At 44.8% G+C, this 15891-nt stretch overlaps 1 protein-coding gene and 1 pseudogene across 3 annotated transcripts in view; one reads left to right on the top strand and one right to left on the bottom strand.

Moving 5' to 3' along the window:
* The window catches only part of MTOR (mechanistic target of rapamycin kinase), a 123065-nt gene extending 110438 nt beyond the window's left edge, over positions 1-12627 (top strand). For 2 of the 3 annotated variants that reach the window (XM_036257223.1, XM_036257226.1), the window contains 9 exons: positions 1465-1547; positions 2637-2709; positions 3246-3320; positions 3719-3854; positions 4483-4548; positions 7223-7303; positions 7580-7660; positions 10937-11042; positions 11700-12627. In XM_036257223.1, coding sequence (XP_036113116.1) covers positions 1465-1547; positions 2637-2709; positions 3246-3320; positions 3719-3854; positions 4483-4548; positions 7223-7303; positions 7580-7660; positions 10937-11042; positions 11700-11715 — 717 coding nt within the window. In that variant the 3' untranslated portion in view covers positions 11716-12627. The remainder of the gene's footprint in view (positions 1-1464; positions 1548-2636; positions 2710-3245; positions 3321-3718; positions 3855-4482; positions 4549-7222; positions 7304-7579; positions 7661-10936; positions 11043-11699) is intronic. The other variant, XM_036257225.1, reaches the window with a different exon arrangement.
* Positions 12628-14322: 1695 nt separating this feature from the next.
* Positions 14323-14414, bottom strand: LOC118627363 (annotated as a pseudogene).
* Positions 14415-15891: the final 1477 nt, after the last annotated feature.

Genomic DNA, 15891 nt, shown 5'->3' on the forward strand with positions numbered 1-15891 from the left:
TGAGCAAAACTAGCCAGGACTTTGGCTTTATATTTAGAAAGGCCCTCTTCACCTCAAGATATCTTTTCACATATATTGTACTAATTATAAGATTTATTTTTACATTTAAATCCTGAATCCAATTTGGAATCTAGCATTAGAATATAAATTTTCTTTTCTTTTTTTTTAAATCCTCACCCGAGGACATTTTTCGATATTTTGTCCAGGTAGCGTGGGAGGGAGAGAGAGAGAAACATCGACGTGAAAGGGACACATCGAGTGGCTGCCACCCACACAACCCAGCCAGGGCCGGGGACAAACTGCAACCGAGGTAAATGTCCTTAGCGGGAACCGAACCTGGGTCTCTCCAGACCACAGGCCAACGCTCTAACCACTGAGCAAAACCGGCCAGGGCAAATTTTATTTTCTTAAGATGAGTAGCCAACACCACAATATTTACCAAATAATCCATCCTTTCCCTATTTAAAATATTCCATTTTTGTTATACACTAAATTCTTATATGCTTTGGATTTCTTTCTAGAGCTTCTGTTTTCTTGCATTGAGCTTTCTGCCTGTTTCTTCTCAAATATTGTACTATTAATACAAGTCTCTTCTCACTGGCTACTTTCATACTTTTTTCTTTCCGGATAAATTTTGGGATCATTTTGTGAAGGTCCCCCCAAAAAGTGCCACTGACTTTTTATTGGAATTACATTAAATGTATCCAATAATTTGGGAGGATAGTACATCTTTTTTTTTTTTTTTATCCTCACCAGAGGACATTTTTCCATTTTTTACTCAGATAGAGCAGGAAGGAGAGAGAGGAAGAGAGAGAAACATCGATGTGAAAGGGACACATTGAGTGGCCGCCACCCACACGACCCAACCGGAGCCGGGGACAAACTGCATCCAAGGTACATGCCCTTAGCGGGAAGCGAACCCAGGTCTCTGTGGACCGCAGGCTGACGCTCTAACCGCTGAGCCAAACCGGCCAGGGCTTTTTTTTTCTTTTTTTTTAAATTTATTTTATTATTGGTTTTTGTTGGTTTTTTCTTGTACCTGCCCCTAGCAGGAACCGAACCCAGGACTCTCTGGTCCGCAGGCCGATGCTCCAACTGCTGAGCCAAACTGGCCAGGGCTAGGATAGTACATCTTAACAGTCTTAAGTAGATATCCTTAAATGTATATTTTCATTTACTCAAGTCTTAATATTTCTAAGCCAAGTTTAGATGAGATCAGGCATGTTCAGGGTGGTATGGCCATAGACTAAGCCAAATTTAATTTATTTATTCATCTACGTTCTGCACATTTCTAGTTTATTCTGAGCGTAGTTTGTTATTTTTATAATTGTGAATGGGTTCTTTATTCCATTGTGCATTCTGACTGGTTATGATGGAACATAAGCTAACAACTGATTGGCTGTGATTACGTGGAAACTGTTTAAAGTTTCCGGAGCCTGGTTCACTCGTGCTCTTGTGTTCTAGGTGTGGTTTGATCGAAGAACCAATTATACCCGCTCTTTGGCTGTCATGTCCATGGTTGGGTATATTTTGGGCCTGGGAGATAGGTGAGTGAATTTAATTTGTTTCTTTTAGTCTTCTTTCTCCATTGTAGTGTTTTTGAATGGTTTCATTTTGTTTTCCAGTGAGATTTATGACCATTTGGTAAATAATTGTATTTTGTACTTCAGGCATATTTTGCGGCATCAACCTTAGTCCCCTATTTATTACCATGCCAGCAGAACAACACATCAAACTAAAGGGAAGAAAAGTCACAGTTCAAGGGTACTACTTTCTGCATAGTTTGGTTTAATGCATTAAAAAAACCACATTAAATCTGGTTGATTTTATTGATTCAATAAATATTTATCAATTACCACTATGTTAAGATAAATAATTCTCTTTCTGTAATTGAAACCAACCAAAGTAGATCCTTTTGATATTTCTTCATAATAAATTTCATCCAAATGTACTGACCGGAAAAGCAGTTTAGGAATGTTTAGAAATTGACTCCATAGATGTTTTTTAAAAACTAGTTTTCTGATGTCCACTATTTTCCTCCTGGGGTCATGTCTCATGCACTTATTTGAGAGTAAAAATAATTTTATCACACAAAAATAACAAATTCTGGTTTTAAAAATAAAAGCAGAATGTCTGTTGACAAAATTCAGGTGATTCTGCCTGGGTGGGCTCCAGGGCTCAGGAAGATGAGGCCCTGTGATAGGTACTAAGTAGTAATGACAGCCTGTCACTCTGAGATGCCAGCAACAGTGTATCTTGTGACCAAATTATCATGGCATCATGGGGCAACTTGTGATTCACACAACTAAATCCTCATGTCTGGCCTAGAGCAAGGGTTGGCAAACTTTTTCTTAAAGGGCCAGATAATAAACATTTTTGGCTTTGTTGGCCATACGTTCTCTATCACAACTGCTCATGTCTGCTGTTGTCGCCCTAAAGCATCCTGAAGCAATACTTAAACAAATGAGCATGACAGTGTTCCAGTAAAACTTTGTTTTTTAAAAGCAGGTGTGTGCTGGATTTGGCCTGAGAGCTGTACTTTGCCAACCTGTGGCCTAGAGTATCACATGCTTGTTGATTTATCGATCAGTGTTGCTCTCCTGACCCTGCCCTGGTCTCTGTTCTGTTTCTTGAAGACACCCCTCCAACCTGATGCTAGACCGGCTGAGTGGGAAGATCCTGCACATTGACTTTGGGGACTGCTTTGAGGTGAGTGGATGTTCCAGAGCACCACATAAAGCTCGCCTTCCCAGATGACCAGTTCCACCCTCCTCTGACCACTTCGGCAAACTGAAACCCACAGTGCATTATCTCACCCCTGCCTCTCCTACCAAGGGGATAGGAAGTCAGTCTAAGAAATGAAATCCATGCTCTTTAATACTTGGTTTAGTTGCACCCAAACTCCCCCTTGGGGCAAGGGCCACACCCTCTTTGAGTGGAGGAACCCTCATCCTCCACACGGCCCGCTGGTCAAAGGCCTGGGTATGATGCATTTTTTCTTTTTGTTTCTTCTCTCTCTCTCTCTCACTTTTTCTTTTCTTTTCTTTTTTTTTTCACTCTTTTTCTTAATTGTCTTTTGATCCCTGTAATAAGTCCCCCTCACTAAACTCAAGCTATTTCTTTTCTGTGCTCTCATTGAAATCAATGCCGGTGATGCAAAAGAAAGACACCTGCCTTCACCTGGTGTTAGCCATAGAAAACAGTCTAACCAGTAGACTTGGGTTTCTTCCTTTGTCACCCTATAGGTTGCTATGACCAGAGAGAAATTCCCAGAGAAGATTCCGTTTAGACTGACAAGAATGTTGACCAATGCTATGGAGGTGCGTAGATACTGCTAACGAGCTGCTTGGGAATAGGGTCAGCATAGTTACAACCCTCTCTGAAGGCAGACTTGCTTGTTAGGGCTCATCAGTTCCCCAAAATGCCCAGAGTATTTCTGTAGTCTTTTTCTGGTATTTTTCATTGTGTTAGAAATGACCAATCTTTGAAAGTATTACCATTCTTTACGTCACATGAACCAAAATGTTTCATAAGAATCACAATTGTGACCTGACTGACCCCATGCTCCAAAGACATTCCTAGCCTTATACATTAGTAATGGCCTGTGTCTGCTTCCTCATTGGGGAAGGCAGGCCCTCAACTGTCTGACTTCTGATCGGAGGCCTTAAGGGGCCATGGTCAGTGATTTCTGTGGTGCGTGGCTCTGGTCCTTCTGCAGGTTACCGGTCTGGATGGCAACTACAGAATCACATGCCACACAGTGATGGAAGTGCTTCGGGAACACAAGGATAGTGTCATGGCCGTGCTGGAAGCCTTTGTCTACGACCCTTTGCTGAACTGGAGGCTGATGGACAGTGAGTATTAGCAAGTGCTTGGGAGCTGGAGTCGGCACCCTCCCAATTAGGAGTATGTGACACCGTCCATTGCACTAGCCTATGGCCCTTCGAGCCTGGAGCCTGAGCTGTTACTGAGCTGTTGCATTACATTTCACAAAGTAGCTCTGGTGTCTGGAAATGCATTTCAAGTATTTTTACAAACTAGAACAGAAAACTCCAGTCATCGATTTAGATAGTAATTAAAATATTTTTCAGTATAAATTAAGTACCCTAGTGATTGGGTTTCATATAGAGTAGCAAGCTGGAATTTTGATAGGAGATGCAAACATTTGTGATTTGAGTCAACAATATCTCAGTCTGCCCTTTGTTCCTACCTCCTTAGATGTTTATTAATGAGAGGAGTCCGAGCACTGCGATTAAATGATGCTTTTACTTTAGGGGATCTGGTTTACATCGTCTAAATCCAACCTGACAATATAGCATCCCTCAGAACTCCTGAGCAATACGTCTTTGGTTCTCTCTTAGGTGATATAGCTTTTGGAAACATTATATTTTTATGATTTGAAAGAAAATATCAAATACGCCAAATTTCTTTCGAGTCTAAGTCTAAGGCACTTTTTAATTGTCCCTTTACTTCTTTCCCTAGCAAATACCAAAGGCAACAAGCGATCCAGAACAAGGACAGATTCCTACTCTGCTGGCCAGTCAGTAGGTGGGTGCCTCCCGTGGGAGACTGCAGATCTTGTCCCCTGCTGTCCAGAGTGTTTCTAGAACAGGGCGAGCTCTGTTCGTGCCATTAGGAGACATGACCTAAAGTAGGAACGGATGCTGAAGATGAAGGAAGATTCTATCACTGCTGAAGTATCACCTAATAGGCATTTATTTAACTTCAAAAACTTGGTCTAGAAATATCTACTGAGCACCAAGCACCTAGTAGGTGCTTTTTATTTAAAGCTCTGAGGATGGAGTGGGTACCTAAAGCTCAGAAATTTTGATCAAACTATCCAATCTTAATGTAGCTGTAGAAATACAATTAAAAGTGTGTCTGAATATTAGTATTTAGCATGCCCTTTAGCGGCGTCTGGATTGGAATCATTATTAGCTGTATGACCTCGATCCTCGATAACTCAGAAGTGGGAAGATGGAAGCAGCAGATGTCCCCACACTGTTGCCCGAGGAGCCAGGAAACCATACGAAACATTGTTTCTAAGAGTGTGTTCCACAGAACAGGGTCCCAGGAGGCTAATGCCCCAGGAGGGGCAGCATGGAGTTTGTGTATTGGATACTATTCAGAGGTTTTACAATAAAGCTATTTAATCTTGTTTAACCTTCCTGTCATCCCCCAATCCCAGCCTGTCCCTTTTTTTCTCATAACATCTAATATCCACATAGTTCACATTTTGGCAAGTACTATTAGGGATGTAAAAGAAAGTAAATATGCTCTACAATCATTTATGGAACATTTGCGGCTAGTTACTTAGCTAAGCCAAATAGTGTTTAAGAATGCAAAAAGAGCCCTGGCCAGTTTGGCTCAGCGGTTAGAGCGTCAGCCTGCGGTCCGGAGAGACCCGGGTTCGGTTCCCGCTAAGGGCACGTACCTCGGTTGCAGTTTGTCCCCGGCCCTGGTTGGTTGTGCGGGTGGCGACCACTCGATGTATCCCTTTCACATCGATGTCTCTCTCTCTCTCTCTGTTCCTCTCTCTCCCTTCCACTCTACCTGAACAAAGAATGGAAAAATGTCCTCGGGTGAGGATGATAAAAAAAAAAAGAATGCAAAAAGAATGTGACATAGAGATTTCCCTAAAGAAACATAGAACCACATTATGGAATTGATCAAAATATATATGAAATTATAAGAGAACGGTACATTCCACTGTGTGATCAAGCACCACATGATCTGGTTGGGAGTAGAAGGGTGGTGGGACTTAAAGCACCAAGTTACTGCTCAGAACTTTGGTGGGCAAGGGAGCTCCTGAGTTGGAATTTAAGCTGAGACTTGCAGGATGGGTGGCATCTGAATGGGTAGAAGGGAAAAGGGTGTTCTGAGCAGGAAATTGGAGTCCTGAGTTATAGTGGCATCTCTGCACATGCGTGGACTCTACTCTAGACACATGATAGGATCTGTAAATGCCTAAATTACCCACAGTGTCTGGGGCACCTTGTGCAGATGACTGGTCTCATCCAAAGAATGCGAGACTGACTGTTGAACTCTCAGGGCCCTGTTACTACATCACTGGGTGACTTCTTTATGCGCCTGTAGTGTGCGGAGGGGAACGAGGACAGCCAGCTCCGTGGCCACCAGGTGGGAGTGGACCCAGTTGTTTTTTTGTGCCTAAAAATATAAGTTCCAGAGGGTCATTAAGAAAGTATTGTTATCACTGGCTCATGTTGAAGGCCTGTGGTGTACAAGGCAGCGTGTAAATAATTTCATAGTTCTGACTCCAGACTCTTCCCTCCTGAACACCACAGTCAGTGGAGGATGACCCTAAAGCCTGAGGACTTTTATTCCCCAGAATTGATGTATAAATTCCTCTAAAGACTAACACTTCAGCCCTGGCCAGGTGGCTCAACTGGTTGGAGCCTCGTCCCGTACAACAAAAGGTTGTGGGTTTAATTAAACAACTAGTTACTTAGCTAAGCCAAATAGTGTTTAAGAATGCAAAAAGGGCCCTGGCCAGTTTGGCTCAGCGGTTAGAGCGTCGGCCTGCGGTCCGGAGAGACCCGGGTTCGGTTCCCGCTAAGGGCACGTACTTCGGTTGCAGTTTGTCCCCGGCCCTGGTTGGTCGTGCGGGTGGCAGCCACTCGATGTGTCCCTTCACATCGATGTTTCTCTCTCTCTCCCTTCCTCTCTCTCCCTCCCACTCTGTCTGTACAAAAAATGGAAAAATATCCTCGGGTGAGGAAAAAAAAAAAAGAAAAAAGAATGCAAAAAGGTTACAGGTTCAGTCCCCGGTCAGGGCGCATATGGGAGGCAACCAGTCATTGTTTTTCCTCTCACATCAATGTTTCTCTCTCTCTCCCTAAAATCAATAAACATTTTGAGTATAAAAAGCAACACTTGAGTCATATGTGTGACCCACTGAAAACTAATTTTCTTTATTATTATTGCCAGATTTTGTCGAACCGAATAAGTCACCAGGTCTTTGACTCATACTCCTGTTCTCTACGTCAGAACATTTTATTAATGCTGTTTGCCTGGAAAGGCATGTTTTGTAGGGTTAAAAAATTTTAAATACATAAAGAATAACATAATGCTTCCTTTCTCCTTTCCCTTTTCAGTCGGGTAGGGCAAGTGTCGGAGGGAATATAGTGTATGAGGAATTAGAGCTAATACCTTGGAACAATGGCTGTTTGAATTTTCTGCTAATTGATTTTTTTCCTTCTAGAAATTTTGGATGGTGTGGAACTTGGAGAACCAGCCCATAAGAAAACAGGGACCACAGTGCCAGAATCTATTCATTCTTTCAGTAAGTGCAACCTCTGAGGGCTTGTGCCAGGAACTAGCTCATTAAGAAAATAGCAGCTGTGTTTCACCACGAGAGGGTCAGTGAGATGAAGCAACAAAACCGCCTTTGAGCAGAAAAGGTTTCATGAATTTCTCATTCTGTTCTGAGGACAAAGGTGGACACAGAGGAAGAATTGCTCAACACTTACAAAAGTGAATATTTGAGAAAAGCCGGGCGTTGATTGAACCTGTGTGATGGTCCACTTCTCACTGTCATTTCTGCTTTTGTGTATTCCAGTTGGAGACGGTCTGGTCAAGCCAGAGGCCCTGAATAAGAAAGCTATTCAGATTATTAACAGAGTACGAGACAAACTCACTGGTGAGTGTGGGGACGTGTTTACTTGAAAGGACATAAAATCCGAGAGACCTTCTCTCCTTGAAGGGAGGGCCACCCCCATTTTCCAGCGGTGGTGCCTCAACTGACTGTGCTGCTAACTGGAGTGTCTCTGAAGCCGTCAGTTAAGAACCCTCTCTGATGTTCTTTCTGATAAATGTACTTCAAGTAATGTGCTTAATTTCACTGTAACAGAGGTACGTAAAGTTCTGTTGAGTTCAAAGTTAGCCAGATTCAGGAAAAATATTTTTTATCATCATGACTTGATATAGAGCAAAGCTGACCCCCCCTTCATTGCCTCTCTAAACTTCGGTAGCTCTTATGGAGTGGAGACTCTGGAAGGGGAGAAATGTGCACCTTTGACAAGGAGACATGTCACATTGACCAGATGGTGTGACATGGGGGGTGGGAGTTGGGGAAGCCAAAGACCCCAGCTGACCCCTAGGCCATCTCTCCGTCTGAAGATGACAGGAACGCCTCTCAGAGACAGTGAGGCTCAAGTGAAGCACGGTGCGCCACGAGCTGAACATTCGGGCCTGGCGCGGAAGTTTCGTAGTCAGGATCTATTTATTGGTTGAGTACCTACAGGAGCTAGATGCTGAAGAGACAGTGCTGGTAAAAACGGACAGATTCCCTGCATCTCTGAGGCTCAGGATCTAAAGGGGGTCACTGTATTAAGTGGAAGAAAGGGACTTGGGGCTCTTATGCCAGGGACGGGAATTCAGAAAAGCTTCCCTAAGCAAACCAGCCCAGGAGGTAAAATCTGAAAGAGGAGTTAATTAGGGGTAGATTGTTCTAGGTGCAAGTGCCCTGTGGTGGGAGGGAGTATGGCAAGAAAAGAGGTCCAAAAGCAGGCTAGTCTGACTGCCCCAGAGAAGAAGATGGGAGAAACTCAGTGCAAAATGTTTTCACTTGGAGTAGCCCAGGACCACATTTTATAGGGGCTCACGTTTTTATCCTATATTCTAAGGGCAGTGGGAAAGTACTGAAGGTTTTTTTTCTTTCTTTATTGATTTTAGAGAGAGAGGAAGGGAGAGGGGGAGAGAGAGGAACATCGATGAGAGAGAACATCGATTGGCCGCCTCCTGCATGCTCCTTACTGGGGACTGGGCCCACAACCTGGGCATGTGCTCTGATCAGGAACCGAACCGGTGACCTCTTGGTGCATGGGTCAGTGCTCAAACACTGAGCCACACCGGTGGGACACACTGAAGGTTTTTAAGTGGGTGGGAGGGAAGAGGAAGACCTGGGTGGGAGAAATACTGTGCCTGCCCTGGCTGTGTGTGAAGGGATTCGAGGGGAGGGAGCAGCTGCTGCAGTCATCCAGGCTACACAGTTGATTACACTAGTGTGGTGGTGGTGGAGATGGAACTCATGAGATCATTAGGAGGTAAAATCAAAAAGGATTGGTGATGCAAGGGATCAAGTTGGCTCCAGGTCGTTGGTGACTTTCTAAGAGCTGGGATGAGCCTGGCAGCCAGACTGAAGCAATGGAAGGGAACGTGAAATGAGAGGAGAAGCAAAGAAAACGGACAAGTTTCAAAGCTCTTGAGAAGTTTGGCTATGCAGGGATTAGAAAGGATGTAGCTGGAGAAGGAGCAGTTGAATAAGAGGTTATTTGATATTTTTCCAATGATCTTTAGAGAGAGTGGAAGGGAGGGAAGGAGAGAGAGAGAGACATAGATGAGAGAGAGACACATTGACTGGTTGCCTCCTGCATGACCCTGACAGGGACTGGGGATTGGACCCTGCAACCCAAGTATGTGCCCTTGACCAGGAATTGAACTGTGACCATGGGCCAACACTCTAACCACAGAGCCAAACCGGACAGGGCAAGAGGTTTTTTTCTTTAATGGAAGAGAGGAACATGTGTACAAAACATTAAGAAAAGGGCAGCTGAGAAGGAGAGTTTGAGAGCCTGAGTGAGGGGAAGGGTAGTGGGTACTGTAAGGCTCCAAAGAGAACAGGAGGGATCTAAAGCGCAGGTGATTGTAGCCTTGAATGGGATGAGGGACAGCTCTCCAGGGTCATAGGAGCAAAGAAGAGGAAGCTCATGTTGAACAAATTCAGCATCTCAAACACAGCCTGACACATCAAGGATCAAAAACTGTGTGTCCAGCCTGGCCAGTTTTGCTCAGCGGTTAGAGCATCGGCCCGTGGACCAATGAGTCGCTGGTTCGATTCCGGTCAAGGGCATATATCTTGGTTGCAGTTCATCCCCAGCCCTGGTCGGGTCATGTGGGAGGCAACCAGTCAATGTGTCTCTCTCACGTCGATGTTTCTCTCTCTCTCTCTTCCTCTCTCTCACTCCCACTCTATCTGATGATAAATAGAAAAATATCCTTGAGTGAGGATTTAAAAAAAAAACTTTGTGTCCTGTAAATTAATTAGCTTGCAAAGTAGGAGAAGAGGGCATCTGCTGAGCGTGAGAAGCCAGAGGAGGGGTTTGGACATTTGGGGAGAATAGAGGACTTGAAATAATCCTCGTTGAAAGAAAGGCACGTTGCCGAAGAAGCGACATAAGCCGGCCAGGCAGTGCCATGTGCCTGTTTGAGGTTCAAGGTTATGAATTATAATGGAAGTAACTGCCCTGTAGGAGAATAGGCTCAAGTCACGTGGAGGTGAATTTATTTTATTTTATTTTATTTTTTTATCCTCACCCGAGGATATTTTTTTATTTTTTGTACAGATAGAGTGGGAGGGAGAGAGAGAGAAACATTGATGTGAAGGAACACATCGAGTGGCTGCCACCCGCACGACCAACCAGGGCCGGGGACAAACTGCAACCGAAGTACGTGCCCTTATCGGGAACCGAACCCGGGTCTCTCCGGACCGCAGGCCGACGCTCTAACCGCTGAGCCAAACCGGCCAGGGCTTGTGGAGGTGAATTTAAAATCCAACTCTCACCCGGCTGTTGTGGCTCAGTGGTTGAGTGTCAACCCATGTACCAAGAGGTCACCAGTTCAATTCCCGGTCAGAGCACATGCCCAGGTTGTGGGCCTGATCCCCAGTGGGTGGCATGCAGGAGGCGGCCAATCGATGTTCTCTCTCCATGTTTCCATCTCTTTCTCTCTCTCCCTCTCCCTCTCTCTAAAATCAATAAAGAAAAAAAAAAATTTTAATCTAACTCTTGCTTAGCCTTCGTCCTCATGTATGAGGATACACTAATTTGGGCTGCATGGAGAGAGAAACCGAACAGGCCAACAAGGAGGGAGTTGAAATCCAGATGCAGATGAAATGTTCTCGTTTCTCTTGCCCTAGGTCGGGACTTCTCTCATGATGAAACTCTGGATGTCCCAACACAAGTGGAGCTGCTCATCAAACAGGCCACGTCCCATGAAAACCTCTGCCAGTGCTACATTGGCTGGTGAGTGGGCACCTCCAGCACCTAGGCTAAAACCCGTAGTCTGGACCCCATCCTGTGTCCAGAGTCGCAGGATGAGATCTGGGGGCTACTCGTGAAGGGTAATCATAGTTTCACATCTCTTTAAAAGCTGGTGTTCACTGTGTGTGCTCACTGCTCTAAAAAGGAGAAAACTGAAAATTATGATGCATATTTGGAAGGCAAACATCAAAAGAAGTTAAAATTACATTTAAAATTATTTAGAAGAGTGAGGCTTCCTTATTTGGGGGCAGGTGTTGGAGGGATCTTTTTAGATTTTTGCTGTCAGTTCCGAGATATAGGAAGAGCAAAGAAAAAAGAAGCCAGAGCGATGACAGAGAGGAGATGAAAAGACAGATTTATGATCTGGGCGTGTAGCGTCAGGGTCTGCTCTGGCTCATTGCCTGAGGCATGCTCGAAGGTCAAAACCTGAGCCAGAGGGCGACAGGGAAGTGTCCTGGGAGCACAGCAGGCTCGGCCGTGGACTGGCAATGATGAGTGTGTCCTGCACAATTAGTGGTGGGAGATCACGGGATGTCCCAGGGGGTGTCAGACCTTGGTCTTTCCATTTTCGATGTATCCGTGTAAAGCTTTGAAGAAGCCCAAATTATTAAAATATTCCTTTTCTTTCTGTCTTCTTAGGTGTCCTTTCTGGTAACTGGAGACCGACACGTGCCCACAGCATTTCTCGAGCCTTTCGTACTTTGGTACATGCTTCCACTAAACCGAAACAATGGTCAGAAAGTTCAATTTTGTTAAATATTTCAAAATGTAAATGAAAAGAACTACTGTATATTAAAAGTTGGTTTGAACCAACTTTCTAGCTGCTGTTGAAGAATATATTGTCAGAAACACAAGGCTTGATTTGGTTCCCAGGACAATAAACACAGTAATACTACATAAATCAAGCCACTGATTTTGGGGAACAGGCAACCTATAACTTTAGAAATACGGGTTTTGACTTAACTCACAACTCATCCTAAGCGTTTGCTGATAGCAGAATGGCCTAGTCGTTCCTCTCAACATAAATACAGCAAACTCAGCGCAGTCAAGGAGCCTCAGGTCGTGGAGGACACGTCTCAGGATTTGGACTGTAAGGAAGCAGGAGAAGCCGACCTCATCGCTTTCACTCATCCCATTACCTCACTGGTCCAGCAACGACATTTGCAAGATGGACCAAAATGGGTGGGAAAGGTCTGTCTTCTGCCTCACCCGTGATGCTGCAATGTACACTTCAGTCCCAGACCCAGACCACTAGGAGGGGATTCTTCCGAATGCGGGGCGGCCTCGGCTGAGCAAAGGCACAGAGGGGATCGCGGTGCAGTGGAGTGGCCCCCGTGCTGCTGGGGTGTTTTCAGTGAGGTCTGAATGCTCTGTGTGTGGAGCAGGGGCTTGGAAAACAGAAGTGCTGTCATGGAGGTGCTGAACAGAGGAAGGCCTCACACGTGCTGGGAATGATGAGCAAAAGAAACATTAAACTAAGTGCACAAAGTATAAAGTGTAGCCATGTCTAGACACCATGTTGTATCTGAATAATTTTTGTGCCAATAAATGACATCAGAATTTTAAAAACATGTGTGAATGGCTTTTTTCCCCTCTTTTTTGTTTTTCTTTTCTTTGTTTTTTTTGTATGAATGGCTTCTTATTCATAATTATAAGTTCATAAAGGAAGCAGTTATTCCTTCAACCTTCATTAAGCACTTAGTACTAGGGACTATAAAGGACACTGGGTCTACGTGACCTGGTCCGTTGCCTCAGGGTGTTCACAGGCCGGGAACCAAGCAGGGGTGGTATCATGCAGGAGTGGACTGAAGTAATCCACCATGCCAAGTGGTGAGGAGTCACGTAGAGGGTGTGAGCCATGGGTAGGGCTCTGAACTGACTGATTCCACAGAGTGGTGAGCCAAGAAAGTCTCATGGAAAGGAGGACATTTGCCACAGGTTTTGTTTTGTTTTTAATTTTTTTTCTTTAGAGAGAGAAAGGAAGGGAGGGGGAGAGAGAGATAGAAACATCGATGAGAGAGAACATCAATTGGCCGCCTCCTGCATGCTCCCAGCTGGGGATCGGGCCCACGACCTGGGCATGTGTCCTGACCAGGGATCAAACTGGTGACCTCTTGGTGCATGGGTCAATGCTCAACTACTGAGCCATACCGGCTGGGCCACCAAGGATTTTTAAAATGAAAATTTTAAAAATTTATTCTGAGTATTTATTTGCATATTACTAGATTTGTGTGATTGTCTTTTTTATGCCTATTTTTGTATACTCTAATAATTTTATCTTTTTTTTTTAATCCTCACCCAAGGATATTTTTCAATTTATCTTCAGTTAGCGTGGGGTGGGGGAGGGCACAATTGGTTGCCTCCGGCACAACCCCGACCAGGGTTGAGGACTGAATCAAAACTGAGGTACATGCCCTTGACTGGAATCGAACCTGTGGCTCTTTGGTCCCTGGCTGACACTCTAACCACTGAGCCAAACCGGCCAGGGCTTTTTTTATTGTTGATATATTGCAGATATCCCTCGTCCCTCATCCCTCCCCTTCCCCCCTCGCCTTTGCCCACCTCCACCCAAACCCTGCACCCCCTCCTCCGGCCTTCATCACACTGTTGCCTGTGTCCAGGGGCTATGCATATGTGTTCTTTAGTTAATTTCTTCACCTTTTATCCAGTCACCCCACCCCACCCCCCGAAACCTGTCATTCTGTTCCATGTACCCATGCCTCTGGTTCTATTTTATTGATCAGTTTATTTATTAATTAGATTTCCCATATTAGTGAAATCATGTGGTATTTATCTTTATCTGATGGGCTTATTTGGTTTAGCATAATCTCCAGGCCCATCCATGCTGTCACAAAAGGCGAGTTCCTTCTTTTTTGCAACTGTGTAGTATTCCATTGTGTAAATGTACCACAGCTTTTTTATCCACTCATCTGCTGCTGCCAAGGGTCTTAAAGGATAAGCAAAAACTGTCAGATGAAACAAGTGAGGACATTCTCAGCAGAGTAGAGGTGTAAAAACAGAGTATGGTGCAGAAACGGCAAATATTAACTTGAACCATATTAAATTATAGGTATTCAGCCATTTTTGATATATAAAATGGCAGTTTCACACAGTTGAATCTGGTAGTTCAGCATGACTGCCTCAGTGGTCAGTGGAGAATAAAAAACTATTAGGAGCAAAAGGGAGGCTAGAAAGTAGAGGGGAGTGAGAGCGTCCTGCTTCACAGTTCAGCAGCAGGGAGTTGATGCTGTGGACAACAGGGAACCATGTGAGATTTTATTTTATTTTATTTTGGCCATGCTAATCTTCTCTGTATCATTCCAAGTATAGTATATGTGCTGCCGAAGCAAACACCCATGTGAGATTTTTCTTTAAATTGTTTTTTCTTTATTGATTTTAAATAGGAAGGGAGAGGGAGAGGGAGAGATAGAAACATCGATGAGCTCTGGCCGGTTTGGCTCAGCGGTTAGAGTGTCGACCTGCAGTCCACAGAGACCCGGGTTCAGTTCCCGCTAAGGGCATGTACCTCGGCTGCAGTTTGTCCCCAGCCCTGGTTGGGTCGTGCAGGTGGCGGCCACTCGATGTGTTCCTTTCAGGTCGATGTTTCTCTCTTCTCTCATCCTCTCTCTCCCTCCCGCTCTATCTGAATAAAAAATGGAAAAATGTCCTCGAGTGAGGATAAAAAAAAACATCAATGAGAGAGAACATGGATTGGCTGCCTCCTGCATGCCCCCCACTAGGGATTGGGCCCACAGCCTGGGCTTGTGCCCTGACCTGGAATTGAACCAGCGACCTCTTCATGGGTCAATGCTCAACCACTGAGCCACCGGGCTCCATGTGAGATTTTAAAACAGAATCTGAGCCTTGTTTCATCTTCTGAAAGTGGGTGATACTATGATATCCACCATAATGTTGTTTTAAAGATGAGATAATCCATGTGAGGCAAGCAGCACTGCTTGACATACGGCGTTAGGTTGAACCATATGAAATAAGTGTTCAAAAATACCGTTAAAATGAACTAGACTAGGCCTTTGTTCTGCCAGGGTACACAAATGGTGAAAAACAAGTATCCTGTTAATAGTATATTCTACATAATGATTACAGCTATCATAATGATGACTTGTATTAAGGGTGACCCACCCCTGACCTCCGAGAGAGGATTTACCCACCCAGCTTCCCAAGTCCATGTCCTGAGCTACCTAATCGTGCCTCCCTCATAACAAGAGCTCTTCCAGGTAGGCAGTTAGCAAATGTTTTGAGTTCCTACCATGTACCTAAACAAGGGACTCCAGCATACAGACGAGGAGGAACACGTGACTGGAGGAGCTGGAGGCACTGAAGGCAAGTACGGCCAGAACGTAAGATGCCTTTCCCAGTGGTTTGCCTACAAGGGGCAAGAGAAATGATAGTGGCTGGAAGGAGATGTGGGGCCGAGTGTTGTTTTTGTTTTGTCTTTTTAGTTGGGAGAGATGCCAGCAGACCAGTATAGGCTGTGAGTAATGAAACAGGAGCAGAGAAAAAGATAAACGGTGCAGAGATGGGATCATTGCAGGAGCAGAGATGAAGAGGGTGAAAAGGGCACGAACCCGAACTTGGGAGGAGCTGGCTTTAAACATGAGGATAATTGGGTCCTCCGGGTCTCACCCTAAATTACAGGGTTGTTGGGATGTTAAAATACGGGTTATGGGGAAATGTCAAGTTCCCTGGGTGGAGAGGCTCAGGACTGATAACCCAACTCACACTCGGTAAGATCATCTCCCACGAAAACCACCTTTGCACATGCGTGATGCGCGCAAGTCGCGTCGGCCGAGACACTCTCGCGAGAAGAGCC

The sequence above is a fragment of the Molossus molossus genome, unplaced genomic scaffold (assembly GCF_014108415.1).
Source record: "Molossus molossus isolate mMolMol1 unplaced genomic scaffold, mMolMol1.p scaffold_m16_p_12, whole genome shotgun sequence".
In the NCBI taxonomy this organism is placed as follows: domain Eukaryota; kingdom Metazoa; phylum Chordata; class Mammalia; order Chiroptera; family Molossidae; genus Molossus; species Molossus molossus.